Consider the following 25,983-nt stretch of genomic DNA (forward strand, 5'->3'; position numbering starts at 1 on the left):
CCTTCCTGAGAGGCCTGTAACCTGGAAGGCATCCCCTTCTAGCAGATGGTTGCTGGACCTTCTATGTTGGATCCCCCTACTGTGTTGGCTGTTGTGCCTTTTCTGGGAGACCACCTCCACCTCAATTCAAGAAGTGAGGGCTTCATTTCTATGCATTGAAAATGACGTGAAGCCACAGGGGCCCTTGAAGCCACTGGAAGATGGTTTGGAAGTTGTGCTTCCTCTAACTCAGAAATCCTGGCAAATCTCAAGAACTTCTGGCATAAGCTCACCTCAAGGACCAGTCAACCTGGCGTAGAGTCTGCTGCCATTTGAGAGATTTGCCCCCCTGTGCCCTGCTTTGTCAGCGTTCTTTTCTTAGGACTTGGCTGTATATTCTTTGAGGTGGTTTTTACCCTGTGCAGCCACTTGGGGTCTCACCAAATCAGAAGCACTTCCTTTTAATCTGCTCTAACAGTACTATATCCCTCCCCTAAGCTTTAAGGGAAAATCTCAATATCCAGGGGATAGGCACCCTTTTTTCTTCAGACCTGTCTCCTATGGCAAAGGAAATGGCTTCCTAATAATATCCAGGTCTGAGAAATACACTGAGATTTAATAGAACCAGACAGCTGTCTCAGAGCCCCAGAACCATCCCCCTCCCCACCACCCTTTCTGAGGTATGTGAGGCGAGTTCTGGCCAAAGGTGCATGGCTGCTAGTTAGACCTATCTGTGCTCTGAGGTGCCCATTAGAATCTATTAGGTAGCTGAGCTGGACGATTCTGACATGGAAAATATCAAGTAGCCATCCCTCCAACCCCCCTACTCCCACCCCAAGGAACCCATGGGGAAGTCTGGGAAGCTGCAGCTTCTAGAAGTGCTAGATGCCACTGTGGCTTTCTGTTGGCTCTCTTGGTGCACTGTCTGGGGAAACCAAGCAGAGGAAGTAGGGATTCCAAGGCTTCATTCCAACTTCTTTCTCAATGTTGGTGATTCTCTCTTCTCTCCTCTGATGTTTGGCTCAGAGAAGAGGCTGTACAAACTCTACCAGTAATAATAACCCCAGTAAATACCAACTTTTTCTTGAGTGTTTCCTGCACACGAGATACTTTGCTAGGCACGTTTTGTGTGTCTCCTCACCACAAGGACAATGCCCCTTCTGCAGAAGAGAAAACCAGAGCTCAGAAATGTTAGGTACCTTGTTCCCAGCCTTAAGTAGCAGAGCCAAAAAATCAAAGCCTGGCCTAGGTTCCCTCTCAGACCAGTGCTTCCACCTCCTCCCCCCACACACACACACCTGGTTGTCCTAAAAGGCAAGGTGTCTTGTCTCCTGAGCCCATGAAGTTGGGAGTCTCCCCTCCAGCTGCCCCCAACATGTATTTGTTGAACACCTACTATGTGCCCAGCATTTGTCCTAGGGGATCAGAGATTCCCTGCCACATGGAGTCCCTTTCTAGGAGGAAGAGAGGAGAAGAGAGGAGGTAATTGTAATACAGCGGGATATGTGTGACAGCGCTGGAGAAACATCATCCGATTTGTTCTACACCATTTCTGGGTTCTTGTGAAGCCTCCGCTTCCTTTCTGGCTCTTTGCTGTCATCTGCTGTTCACTTGGGGGAAATTATCCACACTTAAGTGAACAGGCTAGATTTCCTAAGGCTGCTTTCACCTCTGGTCCCGAGCCTTGGACCTGGGCTTTGCAGACAGCAAGTCAATAGGGAGTGAGCAGCGGGAAAATATTCCCTGTAAATCAAAACAAATGAGGGTTGGGAGGGGGCTTGTCTTTCCTAGAAGTCTTGTCATTTTCCAGAAATAACTGACTATGAGATTTTTACGCAAGGCAAGACGGCTCTCCTATAGGTACCTCCCCCAGCCAGGAGCCCTGTTTTCCTGAAAGGCAGGATCCTGCTGCTTTCTGTGGCTTGGGGGCGGCTGGGAGCTGCTCAGGCGGGATCCCATCCCTCCTCTGTTCCTGTGGTCCTTTGGCACCACCATAGGAAACATGACATCCTCTTTCTGCACTATTCTTTTCGTCCCCCAGCCTGCCTTTTAATTTCTGTTTCCTTTCCTCCCAGGTCCTTGTCTTTGGCTCTCTGGAACTACAGTTGACCCTTGAACAATGTGCAGGGTAGGGATGCCGCCCCCCTGCACAGCCTAATGCCCGTGTATAACTTTTGCCTTCCCCCAAAACATAAATCCCCATAGCCTACTCTTGACCAGAAGCCTTACCAGTGAGAGAAACAATTGATCAGCACATATTTTGTATGTTCTATGTGTTATGTCCTGTATTCCTACAATAAAATAAGCTAGAGCAAAGAAAATGTTATTCAGAAAGTCATAGGAAGAGAAAACACATTTAGGATACTGTTCTGTATTTATCAGGAAAAAAAAATCCCCATATAAGTGAACCCACACATTTCAAACCTGTGTTGTTCAAGGGTCAGCCATATATTTTTTAGAACCCCATCCCCACCACCACAACCAGCTTTTCAAAGAACACCAGGGCCTCCTATTTTTGCCTGAAGCTCCCTCTAATGGATGCTGCTCTTCCTGCTCAGCGCCCAATTGCTATCCAGGCCCCCAGTGTCTCTTCCAGACCGATGTTTCTTTATTTTTTTAAAGATTTTATTTATTTATTCATGAGAGACACATAGAGAGGCAGAGACATGGGCAGAGGGAGAAGCAGGCTCCCCACGGGGAGCCTGATGTGGGACTTGATCCCAGGACCCTGGGATCACAACCTGAGCCAAAGGCTCAGCCACTGAACCACCCAGGTGCCCCCAGAGAATATTTCATCTCCCTTAGGTGAAAATGCTTTCTCCTTTACCATTCCCTCCACCTTTTCTTTTCATCACTACTACCACTCTTGGCCGCTTCCCCCATAATCCTAGATAGATGCCTTTGGCCCCTGGCACTCAGTATTTCTGTTATAACTCTGGCCAATATCCAGAGAGGCTTCCAGTGAAGACCACTCGTCCCACTCCAGCTTCCCTATCAGCCCTGCTGCTCTTCCTGTGGTACTTGGCAGATGGCACCACCCCATCACCCCAACTAGAACCTGGGAATCCTCTCTACCCCCGCATCTGTTTTATCCACTCGTCTGACACACATATCTTACTCCTTTCCAGCTACTATAACAAAATACCACCAACTGGGTAGCTTATTAACAATGGAAGTTTCTTGTTCTCAGCTCTGGAGGCTGAGGAAGTCCCAAGGTCAAGTTGCCAGCAGGGTTGCCTTCTTGGGAGGATTCTCTTCCTTGTTCCTAGCCAGCTCCATCTTGCTGCATCATCACATGGTAGACAGGGCAAGGGATCTACTGGGGCCCCTTTTATAAGGCACTAATCCCATTCTTGAGGGCTCTACCCTCATGACCTAAGCACCTCCCAAAGGCCCCCCCCCCCAATATCGTCCATCTTTAGGGGTTAGGATTTCACCATATGAATTTGGAGGGATACAGACATTCAAACCATAGCAGCATATTTAAGCACACCTTCTTTCTGCTGGTCTCTACACTGGTCATTGGGGTGCCCCGATCAGTGAAAACAGATACCACCCCTTCCCTCATAGAGTTTGTAACATAGTGGGAGGAGACAGGTATGAATCAAATAATCACACAAACAAATATTTATTTATAACTGATGTTAGTACTCTGAAAGAAAGGAACATGCTATAATGAGAACTAAGAATAAAATACCTATTTTGGAGGTTTAAGGGAGAATTCCCTGAGGAAGTAACATTTCAACTGAAGGATATATAGGGGATTCACTAGGCAAGTGTAGAATTGGGGGTGGTGGTGAGACCTTATAACCCCACAAAACCACATGTACGACAGCACTGGCAGGAGGGAGGGCCAGGGGGAGGACGGATAACACTGGGCCTGAGGGGCAGGAAGGGGTCAGATATGGAAGGCTTTGTCAGCTGTGGTCCGGGATTTGGCCTTTATTCTGAGAACTATGGAGAGCCAGTGGAAGTTTCAAGAAGGGACATAACATCAGCTTGCCTTCCTACTGATTCTTTTCCTATGTAAATCATTTATATCATTCAAACTGTAAAATACAGAAAACTATTCTGTGACAGATCACCTTCCTACCCTTTCCCCCATCTACACAGTGCCCCATACAACTCCACAGGTAACTACCATTTTGTTTTTTTGCATATCCTCCCAGGGTTTCTTCTTACATATATAAATAAATTCAAAAAGTATTTTATTTCCCTCCTCTGTAAGACACACATCCCCAAATAGCATACTGCACAACTGTTTGTTATGACTCTTTTGCCTAGCAGTACTTCTTAGTTCTCCTGGTAAGCCCACAGGAAGTTTTCTCATTCTTTTGTGCAGCAGCACGTGTGTTCCATTGTATGGATGACAAAATACAGTCTAATAGAAATGGCAACACTTTATATAGCACCAGGAGGTACCAGACATTGTTTCAAGCTCTTCTCACACATGAATTCATTTCACCCCCACCATAGTCCTCTTAGGCAGGGTTGTTGTTATGTCCCTTTTACAGATGAGGAAACTGAGGCTCTGCTATTAAATGGAAGACTTGGGATTTGAGCCCACTGGTATGGTTCTGAGGTCATTGCTGTTAACACAGGATTACGACAGTACACCATAATTTATTTGTTCTATCTCCTATTAGTAAATATTTAAGTTGTTTGGAATCTTTGGTTAATATAAATACCACTGCCCTGCACAACCTTGTTCCCATGCCGATTTGCACATGTACAAGCGTATCTAATATGATAAATCCCCCAAAGTAGAATTGCTGAATCAAAAGAGTACATGTGTTCATAATTTTGATGGATGTTTCCTAACTCATAAACATTATACCATTTTAAATGCCCACCGGCAGTGGCTAAGAGTGCCTTTTTCCACACACCCTCACCAAAAGAGTGTATTCCCAGCGTTTATCTATTTTTGCCCGTCTGATGGGTAAAAATAATGGTGTCACAATTCTGATTTAATTTGAATTTCCTTCACTTTGGGTGAAGGGGAGCATCCTTTTACATGTTTGGATTGGCATTGGATTTCTTCTTCCTTGAATTCTGTGTCCCTCTCACATGCTCATCTTTTCCTTGCATCGTTGCCTTTTTCAACAAAATTGAGTCCTTAGGAACTCTTTACATATAATATATATATTATATATTTATCTATATTTCTGTATATTTATATGTGATATAAATATATTCTATATATTTCTATATAATATATATATCTATATAAATATTTGGAGTTAACCCATTGTGATCTGAGCTGTGGATATTTTCCCGTTTTCTCACTTGTCTTTCAACTTTGCTTATGATTTATTTACGTAAGATGCTTATATTTATATGTAAATTATCTTGCTTTCATCATATGGCCTCTAAATTTTGAGTTGTGGTTAGGAAGGCCATCTCCACTCTGAGGCTACCAAAAATATATCCCGTATTTTCTCCCTCCTGTGTTAATAGTTTCATTTAAAAAAAAAAAAAAAAGCTTTAAATCTTGCATCCACTTGGAATTTATCCCAGTATACAATGTGAGATAAAGATCCAACTTTTTTTCTGGATGGTTTCTCATTTGTCCCAAGACGGTTGAGCAAATAGCCCAGCATGATAGTGTTTGTTGGAAAGATCATGATTGGCTGCTGTGCAGAGAGATCGCCATGTTCTCCTGCCTTTACCTCCTAAATTTTTCTTAAGTCAATCATCCTTCCTACCTTGGGCTGGGCCTTACCCCTGTCTCACCTCAACCATGACAGCTGGCTCTGTGTGGTCTTCCTACCTCCAGCCTCCCCATCTCCCCCCAACAACCTGTCCCTGTAGCTTCCAATGCTGTGTTGGAAAGCCCAAATAGGATCACAACATTTCCCTATTTGGGAATTTCCAGCCCCCCCAGCACAGTGCATTTTCCCAGGAGGCACAAAAGGCCCCTGTGTGACCTGATCCTACCCCTTTCCCCAGCCTCTTCTCTTTATACTCCTCCCTTACTTGTACTCCACCTTCAGGCTATATGAAAAGTCCTAGAGTCCTCTGAATTTTCTGTGCAACTTTTATGCCTTGGCACCCTGCAAATGGCAAGACTTCTTCAGGGAATGCACTTCTCCAGCTTGGACACCCGGAAAGCATCTGTCTTCCAAACTCCACCTGGGCAGTTAGCCTCTCTGGGCAGTTGCCCTGGAACTGTTCTGTCACCATCCCTCTCATAATGCAGTGCACGCATCTGCCAACGTGCCTGTCTGCCTGAGGACGGAAGGTGTTCTTTTGCTCCTGATATTTCAGGGCTGAATGAATGAGGAGTGATATAGCCACACACCGCACATTTTACTTATCCCCTTCTACATTTTACAAGCTAACATGTATTGTGCACTTAAAAAAAATTATTTTTCATGAGAGACACATAGAGAAAGAGGGAGAGAGATAGGCAGAAGAAGCAGGCTCCATGCAGGGAGCCCGATGTAGGACTCGATCCCCGGACTCCAGGATCACGCCCTGGGCTGAAGGTAGGTGCTCAACTACTGAGCTACCCAGGGACCCGTACTGTGCACTTTCCACCAAGTAGGCACTGGGTGAGTGTTTTACTCACATGATCTTGATCTCGATTAATCCCTGTAAGCCCACTAGACTTAGGGGATCCATGACCTTGAATGAGAAAAAAAAAAAATCACGTCTTTTTTGTCATGGACTCCAACCATCCAGCGTTTCCTTTGGTGCAAATCGTAGACATCCATCCACAGTTCATGTCAATTGCAATTTCTTCTCCTATTATAGCTGCTGTAGGGATTTCAGAACACCGTTTGTACATCATTATTACTTAAACATTTCAAAGCCTTAATTTTTAAAATATTTCAATGATCATTTAGGTATTATTGTTTTCTCTTGTAATCCTACGTCTTTTATTTTGTCTACTTAAAAACTTTATCCTGATTGATGAGGCCCCAGACCACCCAGGGGTCCCCAGCACTACAAAGGTTAGCCCGTGCACTAGAGTTTCACCTGACACTGGAAACCAGGTGGGTGAGCTTCACCCCCACGCTATGCTGCTCCTCCATGTAGTCACTGTGTTCTGACAGACTGTGGGTTGGAATCCTGAGTCTGGTGCTTGGGCTAGTGCCATAAACCTCTCCGAGTCTGCTTTCTCATGTGTAAAAGGAGGACAGGAACAGTACCTATTTCATAGGGGAGCCATGAGGCTTCAATGAGCTCGTATATGTATATATGCAGAATGATGCCCGGCACATGGTGTTATATACTTTTATATGTAATACTGCCTCTTGTTAATTACACATCTGTCTTCCAGCTAGACTGTGGGCTCTTGAGGTCCAGATTGTTCCTTGCACAATTCTGAAGCAACAGAGCCTTGTACCTACATAGTGTATGCTTGTCAGTGGGTTTAACGTTGCTGGCATCCCTCTTTTTAGATGCTTGTTTCTCCTCTGCTCTGCATGACACATCTGTCTCCTGGTTGTCCTCCTGTGGCTGGTGGTTTTTGGGCTCCTTTGCTCTGCCTGCCCCAGAGATCCTGGCGTTGTCCATCCCTAGATCTAACTGCAGGCTTGAGAAACACCACAGGTCCTTCAAAGGAAACATGTCTACAATCAGACTTCTCAATTCCATACCCCTTCTTCCAACTGGTTCTTTTTCCTCCTCTTCTCTTTCCTCTATGACTGGCTCCACCATCCCACCCACAGCCAAAGCCAAAAACCTAGCCAGCAACTTTCTGGATCCCTTCCTCTGCCTCATCCCCTATGCCAGTCAGTTCAGAAGTTTTCCAGTGATCCAGATTCTCAAAATGCTTGCAATTTCAGCCCTTCTTATCTGTTTCCACACCCCCGCACCCAAATCCAGGCTCTCAGCCTCCGTTGCCAGGACTACTTCATTTTTTCTCTCATGTCCCTGCCCTGATTGCCCCCTGTGTCTCCTCACAGTCTGTCCTCCATCCAGGCTCCAGAATGACCTAGGAAAGAACAAATCCGATCAGATTTGGCTCCCCTGCTTAAAAATCCTGTCTGGGAGGCAGACCATACTTCTTTTACATGGCATTCAAAATGTTTACAGTTCCATCCTCATTTGCTCTTTGACCTCATTTCCCATCATTGAGATTTCAATTCCCATTACTTTACCTTCTAAGTGAACAAATCTCCTGACACATTTGGCCCACCTGCCCCCAACACTGTGTCCACGCACATGACAGCTTGTCTGCCTGGAACCTGGAAAACTCCACGTCCTCCTTTAGCATTAGCTCAGAGATGCTGCCCCCACTCCAGGGCTGTCTCTGACTTCCCTAGGCAGCCTAAAGCACTCTCTTGAACATTCTTTTTACACTTTCTATATATGCCTTGAGTGTTGCCAAGGGCTTCACCTGAGGGTTTATCAGTTCGCCACTAGGTGACAGTAGTATCATTTTTTTCATCTTTTCAGGAAATGAGGATCTACAATTAAGATCATTGTTATTTTAATTTAAATTAAGAACCCTAAATAGTTAAATTGACAGTATTCATTATAATTAAGATGCTATGGGAGTGAGGGAGAGGACAGAGTACGAGGCCCCAGGATTTCCACCCAGGTGGCTGGGAGAGACAGGTTGCCCTAATGGAGAAGGGCCACAGAGGGAAGGAACATGTTTTAGGAAGGTTGTTTCTGTTTTTGTTTTTACGCTTGAGTTTGAGACACTTCTAGGCTATCAGGCTGAGATGTCCAGGAGGCAGTCAGATGGAATATTCTGGAGCTGTTCAGGGGAGTCTGGGCTGGAGGCTGACTTCAGTGTCATTGCCATAGAGGTGGTACATCCAGACATGGGAGCGGCTGAGATCGTCCAGGGTAACGTTGTCTGTGGGGAAGAAACAGAACTTGGAGAAAAGGCCTTGGGGAACATCAGCCTGTGACTAGTGGATAAAAGAGGAGGAGCACAAGGAGATTACAGGAACCATCAGAGTGGTAGAAGGAGTGGCTGGTTGCCCTGGAAGCTAAGGCAGGAGAAAGGTTCATCAAGTCATAGTGATCAGGAGCGTCACGTTGTTTCAGAGTTCTGGCAAAGTAAGGCCTTTGGCAACATGGGGATGGGAGAGAAAGAGAAGGCTGTTAAGGAAAGAGGGGTGAAGAGTGTTACAGAGCTAAGGGAGAGATTCCTCCCCCTTCCACTTTTTCCTGTCTTTACTTTCCCCCTCCTCTCATTTCCTCTCTGCCCAAAGCTGGGCACATTCAGGTGCTATGATGAAGGCCAGTAGTGAGAGGGAACATGGCAGGTACTAGGGAGCCAAGGGAGTGGAGGACTCATAGGTGCCAGACCCCTACTGAGAAGGAATGGGCTTTGCAGTGAATGGAGATGGGCACCGGCAAGAGGAATGAGTGTTGAGGGAGGTGGGAGAAGGAGACAAGTCTAGACTGTTGGCGTACTGCCCAATAGAATTCTCGGTGACCATGGAGATGGTCTATATCAGCTCTGCTCGGTATGGTAACCGCTGCTCTGTGTGGCCCCTGAGCAGAGGACACATGGCTAGTGCAACCCAGGAAGTAGGACCGAGGAAGTTTTCTGTTTGATTTCAGCTTAATGGATTTACATTGAAATTGAAAAGGCTGTGTGTCTTGAGCAGCTATAGCTACCATATCTGACAGTGTAGCTCTATAAGTTTTGTGGCTAGTGCAGCGGGGGGCCCCCTGAAGCAGATTCCCCCCATCTTTCCCCACACTGGTCTGTACAGTTGCTCCATTTTTGCCAGGAGGACTCAGCAGCCTGCATGGAGGCACAGGACCTCGGGCTTGAGGTATCCATCTAAGATTGGGGCTTTGTAAGTAATAGGGTCAATGGTGTGGAAGATCCAGAAAGTGAGGGATGTTTGGGGTTTGGGACAGAGCTTTGGTAACCCTGCCACCCACTTTCCTCCTTTTGGGTTTCCAACCAAGGGCAGATCACCCAAGGAGCAGTAACAGAATGGGAAATAGAGTGCTTACTTTTTGATTAGCCTCTCAGACACCCAGCACCTCCAGCATAGGCAGGGCTACGTTCGCTATCTGGGGTAAAGCCTGAAGCTTGGTCTTGACACCTAAGTGAGCTTTCTGCTCCAGACCCTAACCATCTGAAGTGGTCAGATTTGTAGACTGGGCCTGAACTTCTTTCCCACCTAGTCAAAGGAACAGAGAAGCTTGAGAGGAAGTTTGAACAGGCCTGGCTACCTGCCAATGAGACAGTTCTGAGATGTGCACAATGAAAAGTGCATGCTGCCGATTACGAAGTGGGACCAATCTGGTTTCAAAACCTAGTTCTGTCACTTACTTAGCTGTGTGACCTTGACTGAGTCCCTTAACTTCTCTCTGCTTCCGTTTCTCCATCTATAAAATAAGAGTAGTAGTACTTCCTCAAAGGGTGTGGATAAGCAGTAAGTGTGTTCATGTATGCAAAGCACTTAGAGTAGTACCCATCATGTAATTCACACCTTATAAATTTGTACTCATATGCTTTCTGTCTGCTAAGGTTAAAATTTAAAAACCCAGAGTTATCAAGATAGGATAAACAGATCTGTAATTATAGTACTTGGGTTTCTTTACTAATACATTTAATGAGATCTAGCAGCGAGTCTAACCACTACCATGATTTCAAGACAGTGATGAGCATACACAGTGTTCTGAGCTGTCTGCCACCACCGTAATGTGACAGGACTCTGCCTACCAATCTCCTAAAATGTGGTCTGAGCTCTCTCTTAGGTTATCACTCTTAGCAGGCTACCCCTTGGGGATGAGCTAGTGAGAACGGGGGTAGGGAGAAGTATGGGGCAACAGGGATAAAGAGTGCCCTCTGCCCACCTGGGATTTGAGGGGGCAGATTCAAGGGATTGGTCATGGGTTCCAAGGTGGTGTGGAAGGAAGAGCAAGGAGGAGGTCCGTGGGGGGTGGGAATCAAGGGATCAGAGGTCACCAGGTGGTGCATGGGTGTGCACACAGTAGAAATGAGGATGTGGCATCTGACACCATGGGAGGCTGTGGTCAGATGAACATAAATGAGGCTGGGTGGCTGGGGGTGCTCCCTGAAGCCAGTTGTGGGTAGGAAGGCGGCATAGAGGTGCAGATGTGTGGAGTTGAGAACATTCAAGAGGCCATGAGGTCAGGATATTAGAAGTGGGCCCCTGGCACAGATGTGGAAACCACCCCAGAGCAGTGCTGGGCAGGAAAAAGCCTGATGTAAAGAGGGAGACTGTAAGCTCAGTGAAGCTTGAAAGAAGGAAAGAAGAGTAAGCATCCAGAAACAATAATGAGAGGGGTAATCTTCAATACCTCCCCTCCTTTCCAACACAAGCTTTCAGGGAGCACAGGAGGAGGAGGAGGAGAAAGAGCTTCTGCTCAGAGCAGCCAGAGGGAGAAGCAGTGTCCTAGGGGAGAGGCAGGTCTCTGTAGGTTGGAGAAGTACCAGGGGCATTCTGTGTGGAGGTGGCAGGTATAGAAGAACTTGCCGATTGTGGGACCAGGTTTCCAGAGGTTCCAGTGGGATGATTTGGAGGGAAGTCAGCTGCAGGATGGGCGGAAGAACACACCCACACCGCTTTTAGACCTACAGGTTGGTGACCCAACTTTTGGCTCTGGGAACTCCCTCTCCTTTTCTTCATCCCTGTGGGTTGGTTTGGTTAGGTGGGTGTGGTGGTTTTATTTAGGCAGGGGTCTTTAACATGGGGTCCACAAATAAGGAATTACAGGATCCATTAAATTGGGTGGGGAAAAAAATCTTGTTTTCCCCCCAACCTCAGCCAGAAATGTAGCACATGAAGATAGGCAACAGGCACCAGTGGCATTAGCCATACCTGTGACTTTGTTGTCAGTAGCCATCACAGATGGCTTCCTGTCACATTACAGTGGTGGCAGACAGCTCAGAACACTGTGTATGCTCATCACTGCCTTGAAATCATGGTAGTGGTTAGACTCGCTGCTAGATCTCATTAAATGTATTAGTAAAGAAACTCAAGTACTATAATTACAGATCTGTTTATCCTATCTTGATAACTCTGGGTTTTTACATTTTTAATTATTTATTTGAGAGAGGGAGAGGAGAAAGAGTATGAGAGGGAGGTGAGGGGCTCAGAGAGAAGTTGACTCCCTGCTGAGCAATGAGCCATTGCAGAACTGGACCCCAGGACCCCAGAATCATGACCTGAGCTGAAGGCAGATGCCTAACCGACTGAGCCACCCAGGTACTCCTTGGTAACTCCATTTTATTATTACTGGCTTCTTTTGTAACACTTTTGCCTTTTATGCATCCCAAACACTGTTCTCCGGAGAGGTTCACTGGTGCCCCACGCTGCCAGGGAGATCTCTGCCTGGCTCCAGGAGGGTGAAGAAGCCCTGGCTACTTGGAAAACCCTTCATACTTCACTAGAGGGAGCTCTTGTTTCAGAATTGGGGAGCTGGGGATGCCCAGGCTTGACACAGGGTAAGAAAGTTATTTTGAAGTACAGGCAAATCAGATGCCCTATGGGGACATTTCAGGAAACTGGGGTATAAAAACTTTAAGCTTACCCCCTGGAGGATGAGGGCTGGGATACAGCCGGTGTGCTAATTTCTTCAATAGTTAAAGCAAGAGTACTATGGCCAGTGACTTGCAAACTGGCCCCAAGGTCATACTGACCTCATTCTGCCTGTTTCTCCTCCATCACCCCCCCCTTCCCATTAGCTCATCCTCCCTCTTGTCTAACTGGCCTTAGGATGCCAGGAAAGTTCTCTTTCTCTGGCTTCCCACTTCCACTTTGTTGGCCAGGTGATGGCAGGGGGAAAGGCTCAGGGGCTCCGGCAGATTCCAAAGGCTCCTGCAGGGTTCATGGGGTGAGGGAAGAGCTGGGGAATTTGAAAAATTGGCCAGGGGCTAAGGTTTATGCAGGGGGGTGGATTGGAGAATGTCTGATGGCTGTGGGATTTTCCCCATAGAAGAGGAAGGAATTGGAGCTCAGGAGTGCTTCGTAGGAGCAGATGATTAAGTCAAGTACTTCCCTCTGTAATTGTAGCCGCTTCCAGAAAGCAGTGTTTCTCACATGGGACCAGATTGGGGCCTCTGTCCTGGATTCAGGTTGCTGGGGCGGGACCCAGGAATCTGCATTTTCTACAAATTCTTGAGGACAGCGGCTCTTGAAGGGTGGTCCCAGGACCAGCAGCAGCAACCGCTGCCTAGCTGGGGAACTTGTTAGAATTACAAATTCTCAGGCTACTGACTCTAGGTCCCACCCTAGACCTACTGAATCAGAAACTCTGGGGTGGGGCCCAGGAAGCTCCCTTGTAACAAGGCCTCCCAGGGGTTCTGATGCCAGCTGAAATCTGAGTACCACTCCCCTAAGGAATTCTGATAGAGGCTGAAGGTTAGGCCTCCTTGGCTCAAATGATCTAAGAGTTACCCCCCACTTCCTGAAAGCTCACGAGAGACCTGGCTGACAAGTAACTACATAGGTTGTGCGAGGCACCGTGGCGTGTTTTGTTTAAATACTGCTTTTCTGTAGAGTATTGCCATATTCCTTTGGCTTTTCTATTCCTACAATGCTCCTGCAAGGTAGAGAGGGCCTGAAATTTCCCTGCAGGCTGGACAGTGCTGCTGAGAGGGGTTTCGATCCACCTATATGGATGAGGGTGGAAGCTGGGATCTGGCTCTCAGGACTCCAGTGCTGAATCTGCTAGGCCAGGCCTACCTGGTGGCTTCTTTGCCAGCTTAGGGCCCTCACTCTGTGTGCTGTTGGCAGAGGGCTGGCTGGTATTCTCAGAGGTGAAGGTGGGTCTTCAAGTTACCTTAGCCAGTCAGCCCCCACTTAGGCACTTTTTTACTTTTTATTTTTTTTAAACAAAAACAATTTAAAAATAACATAGGTGCCAAAACTGTGGTAGAAGGTAGTCACTAGTGTAGCTTAAGTGCGCATCACCCCACCTCACCCCTCCCCCTCCCAGAGGGAAGGCCAGGTTACCTAGGAGTTAAGTCTAAAATAACAACCTAAACTGAGACCAAGCTGAGTTGTTCTAGCCAAAGGAAGCCCAACTGTCTTCTGCAATAGTATTTCCGTGTAAGTCAGCTCCAGACACCTGGTCCGTGGTGATGGGCTTGGGACACAGTTCCCTCAGCAGTGGAGAGATATTTGGAGACTAATATTGAAAGCTGCGCTTGGTCTGGATATCATCAAGAATCTGCTGTAGCTCCTCATCTTCAAACCGCCCCTCCAGGCTTGGTATCAGTGCCTTTGACTCCTCAGCAGTCTCTGGGCAAAGGCTGGCCAAACAGGCCAACTCAAACTTATGAAGTTTCTTCTGGAGCAACAAGCTACAGACACTGGCAATGGTCTCTGTTTTTGAAACGGCTGAAACGGGCTGTATAATTTAAAGTTTTCATGAAGACCTCAGAACGTTTCTGTTCATCTTCTGCACTCTCATTCTGTTGCTTTCGATGCTCCAGAAGCATATGAACTGAATTTAGTAATGTCTCCGCTGTTTCAAACTCTTTGGGAAAGATAAGCTGTGAGGGATCCTCCTCGACGTCGCCCGCCCGCGGATCGCTACCTCCAGCGGCCACGGGCACACCGCGCCAGGGTCCACGCGTGGGTCGCCGAACACCGGCACTTTTTTAAAAAGATTTTATTTTTATTTATTCATGAGACACACACACACACAGAGGCAGAGACACACAGAGAGAGAGAGAGGCAGAGACACAGGCAGAGGGAGAAGCAGGCTCCATGCAGGGAGCCCGATGTGGGACTTGATCCTGGGACTCCAGGACCACGCCCTGGGCCAAACGCAGGCGCTAAACCGCTGAGCCATCCAGGGATCCCCCACTTAGGCACTTTGAAGGTAAAGCCTGGCCTGAATGGGCTTTCTAGCCCATCGGGATAGGAGGTCAACCAGATGGACCTTCCACATGGGCATATACCCCAGGACAGTCTCTTATACATTTCAACAGATTAGAAGGTACAGTTCATTTGGTCAAATGCCTAGATGAAGGGAAGCCTGACTTGAGCCTGTGCTCAGTGGCAAGAATGGGAAATCACACATCTGTGGTCATTTTAGGATGACCTTAGGGCCTTATCTTCTGGGTAGCAAAGGCTTGCTGAAGCTCAAAATGGAGGTGTCTTATGTAGAGGGCACAAAGATAGGATGGCATCATTATTGGGAACTAAACTAATCATTTTCTTCCCTGTTCCCAAACCCAGACCTGCTTTCATGTTCCCCATCCCATCAAGTGGTACCACCATCCACTTATTACCCTGGCCAAAAATCTGCAGATAATCATTGGCCCTTCACACCCCTTCTCTTCCATATCCCATTGGTGACCAACTGCTGTCAATTCAATCTCCTGATCATGTCTCAAATTCATTCCCATCCCTCCTGCTTTAGTTTAGATTGGATCATCCCTGACTTGTTCTTCCACAGCAGCCTCAACACTGGTGTCCCTGCCTCTAGCCTCGCTCTACTTCTGTCCACAGCCAGACTGTGAGCTCTACCCCTTGCTTCAAAATATGGTCTGCGGGCCAGCAGTACCTGGGAGCCACTTAGAAATGCAGACTCTATGTCCCCACCCCCAGACGTACTGCACTGGAACCTACTTTTTACTGAGATCTCAAGATGATTTGTGAAGTCCAAAATACCTAATGTGGCAAACAGCACTCATCGTGAGCTGGCTTCCATCTCTTGTTTATCCCTCTCTCCTACATGATAGTCAAATGATACTGAACTGTAGAAAGTTCTCTAACATACTGGGCTGCTCACTTCATTCCTTCTACAGATATGTATCAAACCCCTACTTTGTGTCAGGCACTTGCTGAGGATAAAGCAGTGAGCAAAATAGATACATATCCTTGCTTTCATGGAGTTGACATTCTTGTGGAAGGAAACAGTAAAGAAATAAGTGAAGTGTACAGTAAGTTAGATAATATTAAGTGCCATAGAGGAAGAGGTAAAGCAGAATCAGGGGTACAGGGATGCTGAATGGTTGGAGAGGCTGCAGAGCCTCATTTGAAGGCAAGATCTCACTGAGAATGTGACATCTGAGCAAAGGCTTGGAGGCAGGAGGCTGAGCCGTTGGATACCTGGAGGAGGAATATGCCAAGAAGAGCAAACAAGTATACAGGTCCTAGACACAGGACCATTTCTAGAATATTCCAGGAACAGCAAGTAGGTCAGTGTGTCTAGAGCCATGGGAAGGAAGGGGTTAAGTTGTAGATGAGGTCAGAGAGATGCTATAGTTGAGGGGGCAGATTATATAAGGCCTCACAGACTGTAGTAAGGACTTGGCATTTTATTCTTAGGGAGATGGGAAGTCATTGGAGGGCTTTGAGCTGTGGACTCACATGATCCAAATAAATTTTTAAAGGGGCCACCCAGTTGGTATGCTGAAATTAGACCACAGGGGACAGGGACAGAAGCAGGGAAATCTGTAAGTGATGTCTGTAATAACTGAGGCAGGAGATGCTAGTGGTTGGGGTATTGACAGGAGAGCCAGAGAAGAATTGTCGGGTTCTGGATACATGCTGAAGGTACAGCCAACCGGATTTGCTGATGGATCAGATGTAGGGTGTGAGAGAAGGAGGGGTCAAGGATGACTTTTGAAGGTTTATGACCTGAGTGACTTAGATGGAAGACCACTAACTGAGATCAGGAAGACTAGGAGGAGGGATTTGTACTTGTTTATTGCTTTTATTTGGGGGGTGAGTGGGTAGGGGGTAGAAGTAGCAAACATCCCAAAACATAGTGGCTTAAAGCAATGGCATTACTGGACTACACCAAACTACAGAGTTCCTGCACCCTGAAGGCAACCATCAACAAGACAAAAAGGCAGCCTACTGAATGGGAGGAAATATCTGCAAATGATGTATCTGATAAAGGGTCAGTTTCCAAAATGTATAAAGAGCTTACACAGCCAAACACCAAAAGACCAAGTAATCCAATTAAAAATGGGCAGAAGACCCAAATAGATGTTTTTTCCCAAGAAGACATCCAGATGTCCAACAGACACATGAAAAGGTGCTCAAATAGCACTCATCATCAGGGAAATGCAAATTCCAACCACAGTGCCATATCACCTCACACCTGTCAGAATGGTTAGTATCAAAAAGACAAGAAACAGCAAGTGTTGGGTGAGGATGTGGAGAAAACGGGAGCCTTGGAGACTTGGTGGGAATGCAGACTGGTGCTAAGGTGTGGAAGCAAGCCGAGTGTCAATCAGTGTAGATGAATGGATAAAGAAGACATGATACACACGCATGCACACACGCGATGGAATATTACTCAGCCATAAAAAGGAGACCTTGCCATTTGTGACAACACAGATGGACCTAGAGGGTATTTTGCTAGGTGAAATAAGTAAAAAAAAAAAAAAGACAAATACCCTTTGATTCTGTTTATATGTAGAGTCTAAAAAACAAAACAGATGAACAAGCAGAAACAGAGAACAAACTGGTTGCCAGGGAGGAGAGGACTTGGGGCGATGGGCAAAATTGGTGAAAGGGATTAAGAGGTACTCCCCAAAACCAAATGACTTACTGTTTTTCACAAGTGTATGGGTGGACTAAGTCTTCCTTTGTTATGGACTGAATGTTTGTGCCCTGCCCTCATAAGGTCTAAGTTCATATGTTGAAATCCTAACTCCTATTGTGATTGTGTTTGGAGGTAGAGCCTTTGTGAGGTAGTTAGCGTTCAGTTAGGTCATGATGGTGGGGTCCTCAGGCATGGCATTGGTGCTCTAAGAAGAAGAGGCCAGAGAGCTCCCTAGCCCGTCCTTCCTTGTGAGGATACAACAAAAAAGTGGCTGTCTGTGAAAAAGGAAGTGGGCTCTCCCCAGACACCAGTCTGCCAGTGCCTTTTGATCTTAGACTTTACAGCTTTCAGAACTGTGAAAAAATAAATGTCTGTTGTTTAAGCCACCCAGTTACGGTATTTTGTTATGGTAGCCCAAGCTGACTAAGATATTCTACTGGTCTTTCCTGGGTTCACCTGGAGCAGTTGAGATGGCTGGGCCTCTCTATCAGCATGGCCTTTCATGGCATGAAGGGTCTCAAGGCAGCATTCCAAGAGGGCATGCTCCAGTGCACAGATGCTTATCAAGCCTCTGATGGCATCTATTTTGATGATATCCTGTTGGTCAAAACAAGATGCATGGCTGAGCCAGGTGGGCCATGTGGCCTAATCAGGGTGGGAGAGATGTGGATATTGGGAGCCAGTGATCTACTCGCTTGAGATCAATCTGTAATGATCTACCATAGGAACTAAGGTCAGAAGCTGGATTTATGAAAGTGAGATGCCAGGTGCCTGGGTGGCTCAGTCAGTTATATGTCTGCCTTCAGCTCAGGTCATGATCCCAGGGTCCTGGGAATCAAGCCCCACATCAGGCTCCCTGCTCAGCAGAGAGTCTGCCTCTCCCTCCACCCCTTACCCCTACTTGTGATCTCTCTCAAATAAATAAATAAAATCTTTTTTTTAAATTTTTTTTATTTATTTATAATAGTCACAGAGAGAGAGAGAGAGAGAGAGGCAGAGACACAGGCAGAGGGAGAAGCAGGCTCCATGCACCGGGAGCCCGACGTGGGATTCGATCCCGGGTCTTCAGGATCACGCCCTGGGCCAAAGGCAGGCGCCAAACCGCTGCGCCACCCAGGGATCCCTAAATAAATAAAATCTTAAAAAAAGAAAGTGAAATGCCCATTTGGGTATTCCAGTGCAGATATTTAGCAGGCTATGAGCTGTGTGAGCCTGGAGATGGAGGCTGAGATATGCATGTTGGAGTTATCGAGACATAGATCCTAATAAAGCCATGAGATTGGTCGAAACTGCCTAGGGAATGAAAGTATATAGAGAAGAGAAAATCTCTGAGTTCTGCATCTCTGACCCTTCACCAGTTTTAGAGGTCAGGGAGAGGGGGAGGAGGTGCTAGAGGAGATGGAGAAGAAGTAGGCTGAGGAACAGGAGAACAAAGAGCGGTATCCAGAAGTTGGGTGAAAAATGTTTCCAGAAGGAAAGGGTACACCTAGGATGAAGCCTGAGAATTGACCATTGGACTCAGCAGTGGAAAGGTAATTTGTGACCTTGCAGGGAGCTGTTTTTGGTGGAGTGAGTAGGGCGAGAATGGGGTGGGGTAGGAGTGGAGGCTGAATTTTAGAGCAGGTTAAGAGAGAATGGGAAGAGAGGAATTGTGGCCAGGGAGTATGGACAAGTATTGTCAAAAAAAATTTGTGAGCTGTTTATATGATTTCTAACTTTCTAGTAGCCACATTCATAAAAGGTAAAAGAAACTGGTGAAATTAACTTTAATACAGTATCTTCTATCTTATTTAACCCAGTATATCCAAAATATTATAGTTCCAATGTAACCAGTCTAAAACGATCACCAGGACATTTTAGATCCCTTGAATTGCAGTGTTTTACACAAATAGCTCTTGTCAATTCGAACTAGCCACCTCTAGAGGCCTCAGTAGCCACGTGACCAGTAGCTACCATATTGGATGATTTAAGCATAAATAAATCTTGCAGGGCATTTTGAAGGGATATGAGGTCAGGTGTTTGCAGTAGGTGAAAGGGGTTGGGATCTGCATATAAATGGGAAGGCTGGCTTTGGCTGAGCTCCAGGGCAGTTCATCCCTTGCAGTGGGTGGGGGTGGGGGTGGTGAAGGCAGAGCACAGCAGCCAGTTACTGTTAGATCCATACAGGCAATCATGAGAACATCGAAAATTTTTGCCTGATCTCTTTTTTCTCAGTGCAGCAGGAGGCAAATTTATCCTCTGAGAGTGAGGTTGGGATAGATGTATTGGAGGTTTGAGAAGAGAGGAAAAATATCAATCGTTGCCTGAGAGAGTAAATGGACAAGAGGAAATGTGTGATTGCCTGGCAACATGAAGGATGCACTTGAGGTCTGTGATCACGAATTTGAAGTGAGAACTGTCAGCACTGTTGTTTTTCTCCAGACATGTTCAGCTGTGTGGGTGCAAGCAAGGAAGACGAGCAGATTGAAATTTAACCAGGGCTGGGTTGTTGTTGTTGTTGTTGTTCCCCAAGATGAGTACAATCATGAGAGGCACCAATCATGAGAGGCACTGTGGAGTCAAAGGTGTATGCCAGGGATACTTAGAAGGGCAGGCCCTGGAACTGAAGGAGGGAAGTGGCAGCCATGAGGGATAGCATAAAGATGGTGAGACCTCCGGATCACAGATTCTGGTGGGGTCAAAGTGTCAGGGTCAGGGTGTGAGTGTAAGCTGGAAAGAGAGAATGTTTGACATATGGGGGATTGCAGATATTCACAATACTGAGATCTCAGGCCTGACCATGGGGGGGAGGGGATCAGTGGCTGAGGTGCCCTAGAGGGCAAGATCACTGAGGAGGGGGAGCCATTGAACAGAGGCAGGAATCCTGGAAGGTTCATCTAAGAATATGTTGAAATTATCAAGAAACAGGACAAGGATGGTCTGGGAGAGAGCGGTGGCATGCCAGGTACTAATATCCTCAAGGGATGTTGAGGGCCCTGACCCCATGTCTGTAGACAACCACACAAGGGAAGAGTAGTGGGTGGTATGGGATGGTGGTGGTAGGGTTTTAGGGAGAAAGGAGGGTCAGTAGTCTGGGAATTGCAATGCAAAGAAAGAAGTCACTAACTCTGCTTGGAGGGGCCAAAGGAGAAAAATCAGTGAGACTGCTTTGGAAGGCTAGAGAGGAAGCAGGCTCCTTGTGGGCTGAGAGGTAGGGTGAGTAAGAGCAAAAGGGTGAAGGTAACATTCAGGAGTGATAGAAGTATTGGGAATTTGGATAATGATTTCTTTGTGACTTTGCAGATCCTATTCCCCTTTCCTGGAATTCCTTTCCTTGCCTTAGACAGCTGAAAAAACTTTTCTTCCGAGTTTAGCACCTAGCTCTCCTGCATCACTACTTCTCCTGAAATTGTTAGAGCCGAGAGAACATGACCAACATGTTGCCGAAGCCAGGAGTAGTATTGGTCTTTCCCTCTATAGAGAAGTGTGCTCCCAGTGGAGTTTTCTGTGATGGTGGGAATGTTCTATGCCTGCACTGCCCTGTATGGTAGCCACTAGCCACATGTGGTTATAGAGCACTTGGAAATGTGGCTGGTGCAGCCGAGGAACCAGATCACTAAATGTATTTCATTTGAACTCCTTTATACATAAGTTGTCATGTGTGGCTAGCAGGCTCATCTTGTCTTTGATCCTTTTTGTGGGTGGTGGTGGGGGTGAGTTTCTTTCTTCAGGCAACGATCACTGCTTTAATCTCATTCCGTGGACTCTTCTTGTTAATCTCTACACCCAAAGCTGTATGTGCAGGCCATTTCTCGCCTGAGCTCTCCACTTGGATGTCCCATAGGCCTTCAGCATCAGCGTGCTCCACTTCCTAAATCAGCTAGTGAAGTCAGTAACTTGGGAGCTGCCTCCCTCGTGTCTGGCCACTTGCCAGGTCATCTGGGACCTGTGGCTGTGTCTGAACTGGTCTTTGATCTTACCCCCCTTCCAGCCTCTCATCCCCATGTCCAGAGCAGGCTGAGCAACCCCCTGTTTAAAATCTCTCAGTGGCATGTCATCACGTGCATCATAAAGGCCAAGTTCCCTGCCATGGCCAGTGAGGTTCCTCCTGACCTGACCCCACTTGCTGGTCTCTCCAGCTGCATCTCTTGACACACGTCCCCTCCCACTTTATGTTCCAGTAACACAGACCTGCTTGAGCTGACATGCAAACAGCATGCCATGTCACACCTCTACACCTGTTGGTGGGCTGTCCTCGCCACCCAGAGTACCCTCTCCCTCCTGCTTGGCCCTGACCCCAGCTTCTTCTTGTGCTTCTTCAAAACCCACCTAGGCTGTCCCTGCTGTGTCCCCATTACTTACTGTGCTAACCTGATGACACCATCTCATAATTCACTTTATTTAAAGATTTTATTTATTTGTTTATCTGAGAGAGGGAGAGAGCCTGAGTGGGGGAGGAGGAGCTAAAGGAGAGGGAGAAGCAGGCTCCATGTTCAGCACAGAGCCCGACACGGGGTTCTATCCCATGACCCCAAGATCATGACCTGAGCTGAAACCAAGGTCAGATACATAACCAACTGAGCCACCAGAGCACCATGCCCCTCCCTCCCCCACTCCATCATCATTTGCTCTTAAGTGCTGGGCAATTGTCAGGGGCCGGGACTGTTGCCTCCTTATCCCCACCACCAGGCATGGGGTCTGGTCCCCAGTGTTTACTCTGAATGGATAGCTTGTGGAAGTGAATGAGTCAGAGGGAGCAGGACAGAGAGTGGGGAATGGGAGGCTACCCTGTGCAGCCTCATCTCCTTGGTGTAAGTCCTTTGTGGGTAAGATTATAGGACGGGAGAAAGGGCCCTTGGGAGGCCTCCTGGGGATCTGTCTCTGCTGTTGCTGGTGGTGTGGGTGACTTCTTTTCCAGCACGCATGACACTTCCTTCTGGCAGAAATCGATTTCAGAGAAAGCTATTATCTTGGTTCCCCCTACCTTTAGAGATGAAATGCTTCTATCCTCCTGGGATACACAATGCTAGCAGAAAATGTCACATTTCTTTCTTAAAGTCGGGAAAAAAAGTTTTATGTGTTTAATTTTTCCAAAAGTGCTTAAGTTTCTCTTTTCCTTTAGAAAAAAACTGTTTTTTTCACTCAGATTATCCCAAGGGCCACATTCAGGTATATGGGAAAAAAGGAATGATGTGCGTTTGCATACAATTTGCATATATCTATGTAGAGTGGATCATTTATTCTCAGGGTGCATGCTTGCTTTCTGGATTTTTTTTAATAAGTTTTCAGAGAAATGAAATCTTTGATTATCTTTACAATGAAAAGAACTAACAAGTGAAAAGGCAGTGGAAACCACAGGCAAGGCCTCCCGCAGCCCTACCCTTCAGAGGGAAGATCACCTCTTTGCAAGATTCCCTGGCTTCTCCCAGTCTTTTTGGAGATTTTGGATGGCTTGGTTTTGCCATGATAAAAATAGCAGCCTCCTGCTGTGTGCCAGGCGAGCAGCTCTATTTACTTTTCTGTATCTCTCATCCCACTCGGGGGCCCCAGAGATGGATGTTACCTCCAGTCTTCAGAAAGGGTCTTAGGGGGCAGCACGATCTGTCTTGGCTACTCCCATAGGCAGTAGCAGAGGTGGGATTCACACCCGGGGCTGTCCGCCCTCAAGCCCTTGATTTTAAGCTGTTAGGCTCTGTTTTTCCATCCCTGGCATGTTGTTTGGTGTTCTACCTTCAACACTTGCCCTTACTAGCCAGAGACTTCTCTACACAGGCTCATAGTTTGGTTGTCATTTGAATGGTGGTTACACAATATCGAGGTGCCAGAGTTCACCTTACCTCCCCCATTTGGTTTCTTTCCGAGTCCCACGTTGTTCCAGGTATAAATATCTTTGTGCAAATAAGGGCGGTCTGTTGGGTTCTTATGGTATTCGATGGAAGTCCTCAAAGTCCTTTGCCAAGCCAAAGGGCTTTATATAGTCTGATGATCTTCCGGAAGGTCTGTGCCATTGATTCGCTCACACACTGATGATTTTTGGGATGCCTACCATGTACAGGGTGCTGGAAGTGAAGGGGGGTTCAGATGCAGCTTCTTGTTCATAGCACTGACAGTCTGGCGTGGGGCCGATTGGGCAAACCAGAGCGGATGGTAGCAGAGTGGGGGTTGGAGCAAGGACCTGTGAGAACAGCAGCCCCAGGCAGTGTCTGCATGTGCCTCTCCCCCAGAGTGGGAGGTGGGGACTGCAGGGCAGGTGAGTAGTGCAGTGAGGAGATGGGCTGCCTGGAGGTCTGTGGCCTCAGCCATCCTGGCTTTCCACAGGTCTGTGGCTGTGCTGCCTCTAGGCTGGGGACCTCCTGGCTGCCCCCTCTTGTCCCTTTCCCTCAGCCACCCCCTGGCCCCCGGGACCTGCCCAGCTGCCAGCAGGGGGAGCCACGCGGATACTGGAGGAAAGGACACCTGGGGAAGATGGCTCCGACTCCAGAGGCAGGAGTGGGAGCCTGTGCACCTGTTGGTCCTCTGGGTTCCCTCTTCCCTGTAGCGTCTCCAGCAGCCAAGGGAACCACACGGTGCCCAACTCCCGTTCATTCAGCAGATGGGAAGGGGTGCACACACAGTCTAAGTGTGTAACTCGAGGTGTTTTCACCAACCAAGTGCTGTGCTAGATGCTAGAAACACAGCAATGAATCCGACCAGGTCCCCCTCCCCGGGGCCCTCTGGTCTAGATGGGGAGACAGACAAGGAAAGAGACTGTACAACATGCTGTGGTGTCAGTCTGGACAAGTGGCAATAGGGGCACTAAGCAGTGGGCAGCCTGGCAGCATCTGAGAGCCCAGTGCCCTGCTCTGACTTTGCGGTGGCACGATCCATCTCCTGGTCTTTGGTGTCTCCATCTCTAAACTGGAGGAATGAGTTTGACACTCTCCAAGGGCCTTCTGACTCAAAGGTGCTGTGAGCTTGGCTCTAGTTCCTACAGCAAGCCCCAGAAGACCCACCTGACTTCAGCCCCCGCCCACCTCACTCCTTTTCCCCCTCCACACCCCCCACTCTCACCCCCATGGTGTTCCTTGGTCTTCTGCCTCCGGCCTTCCTCTTCTAGTCTACATGTGCCCCTGTGACTTTAGTGGCCATCGGGTGCTGCTGACGCCTCCATCTGGATGTTCAGCCCCATCTTCTCCATTGAGTGTGTGACTCATTATAATAATTAGAAGAATCGCCACTTGTTAACTTCCCAATATGACACTACGAAGTGACTTAAATCAGGGCAGCTCATCTCCCCAACAACCTGGTGAAGTAGGCAGAAGCACCCCATTTTATAGATGAGTGAAACTGAGTCCCAGAGATACAGAGGCTTGTCCCAGGTCTGGACAAGATAAGTGACAAGAGCCAGAATTTGAAAAGCTGCGTCTCTAGGCTCCAGGGCCCATGCTCACAAGCCACCCACCTTGTGTTTCCCAGGAACATTCCCTGCAGACACCTCTATTTCAACATGTCTGAAATTGGCCTCATTATCTCCCTACCTTCTGCCCCCGTCTCTCTTCTCTTCTCCCATCATGATCAATGGCACCATCAGCCCAGTGAGGCCTGAGCCAGAAGATTCTCAAGATTTGTCCGTCCTCACCACATACCTCACATCTGGCGAGATTTTCCTCCACTTTTCTCCAGTCCTACCACTATGACCTTTGAGGGCCACCCATCCCCTTCCTTCTTTGGGTTCCTGCAGCAGCTTCCTTATCCATCCCTGTGCCTCGATGGTCTCTGTCCAGTCCTCCCCCCCACCACCCATGCTGGCCATTGGGACCTTTCCTGCTGCTTTCCATGGCTCCATGGCAGATCTCAGAGCTGGCCATCCACGGGCTGAAATCCAGCCATGAAGCCGTGTTTTGTTGGGTCCATTGAGCATTCTTAAAATACTTGGAATTATTTGCCAACATTTAAAAATCAGGAAATTCCACACAAAAGTTCATATTTCTGGCTCCTCTTGCAAAACTGAAGAAAAAAAAAAAACTGGCAACTCTGGGAACCCGTCCCGGCAGGGCAGTGGTTGAATGGAGCTGAGTGGTGGTTGCCGTCTTCAGATGGGGCATGGGCTTTCTAGTTGGCCAGTCTCCAGCATCCTTAATGACTTTTAGTCTCTGGCCATTCTCCTGCTGCCAACTGCCTACCTGAAACTTGGGGCATAAGGGCTCATGACCCTGCAGGTATGGGATGGAGCCCATAGGCCCCTCAGCATGGCTTCTAAGGTCTCAGACCAGCCCTCAGCTGAAGTCTGAGTCTTACTCCTGCTTACCACCCTACCACATTCTCCACTGCAGCCCCAACTCTTACCCATAGTTTTCTGAATTGCCTTTCACCCAGGAGCTCATGTCTGCATATCTGCCTTTGTGCGAACTGCTGGCTCTGGGTGCCTGGGCCCTGGTTAAGTCCCATTTGACCTTCAGGACTGCTCTGTGCCCCCTCTATGGAGAAGTAGGCCTTGTTCCTATGCCTCCTCCCCAATCCCTCAGCTCACTCCTGTCCTCCCAGGATAATGTGGCACAGATCACAGGTGTCATGCCACCA

The 25,983-nt window shown here is 47.5% G+C and overlaps 1 protein-coding gene and 1 pseudogene across 11 annotated transcripts in view; one reads left to right on the forward strand and one right to left on the reverse strand.

Annotated features, from left to right (window-relative positions):
- Positions 1-25,983, forward strand: part of TMEM164 (transmembrane protein 164) — a 200,047-nt gene that overhangs the window by 166,220 nt on the left and 7,844 nt on the right. For 2 of the 11 annotated variants that reach the window (XM_038588063.1, XM_038588065.1), the window contains one exon: positions 2,055-2,107. The exons of the other annotated variants lie outside the window; for them this stretch is intronic. In XM_038588063.1, coding sequence (XP_038443991.1) covers positions 2,055-2,107 — 53 coding nt within the window. The remainder of the gene's footprint in view (positions 1-2,054; positions 2,108-25,983) is intronic. 11 annotated transcript variants of the gene reach the window in all.
- LOC102155372 lies at positions 13,947-25,207 on the reverse strand (annotated as a pseudogene).

This window comes from Canis lupus, chromosome X (assembly GCF_011100685.1).
Source record: "Canis lupus familiaris isolate Mischka breed German Shepherd chromosome X, alternate assembly UU_Cfam_GSD_1.0, whole genome shotgun sequence".
Taxonomy (NCBI): domain Eukaryota; kingdom Metazoa; phylum Chordata; class Mammalia; order Carnivora; family Canidae; genus Canis; species Canis lupus.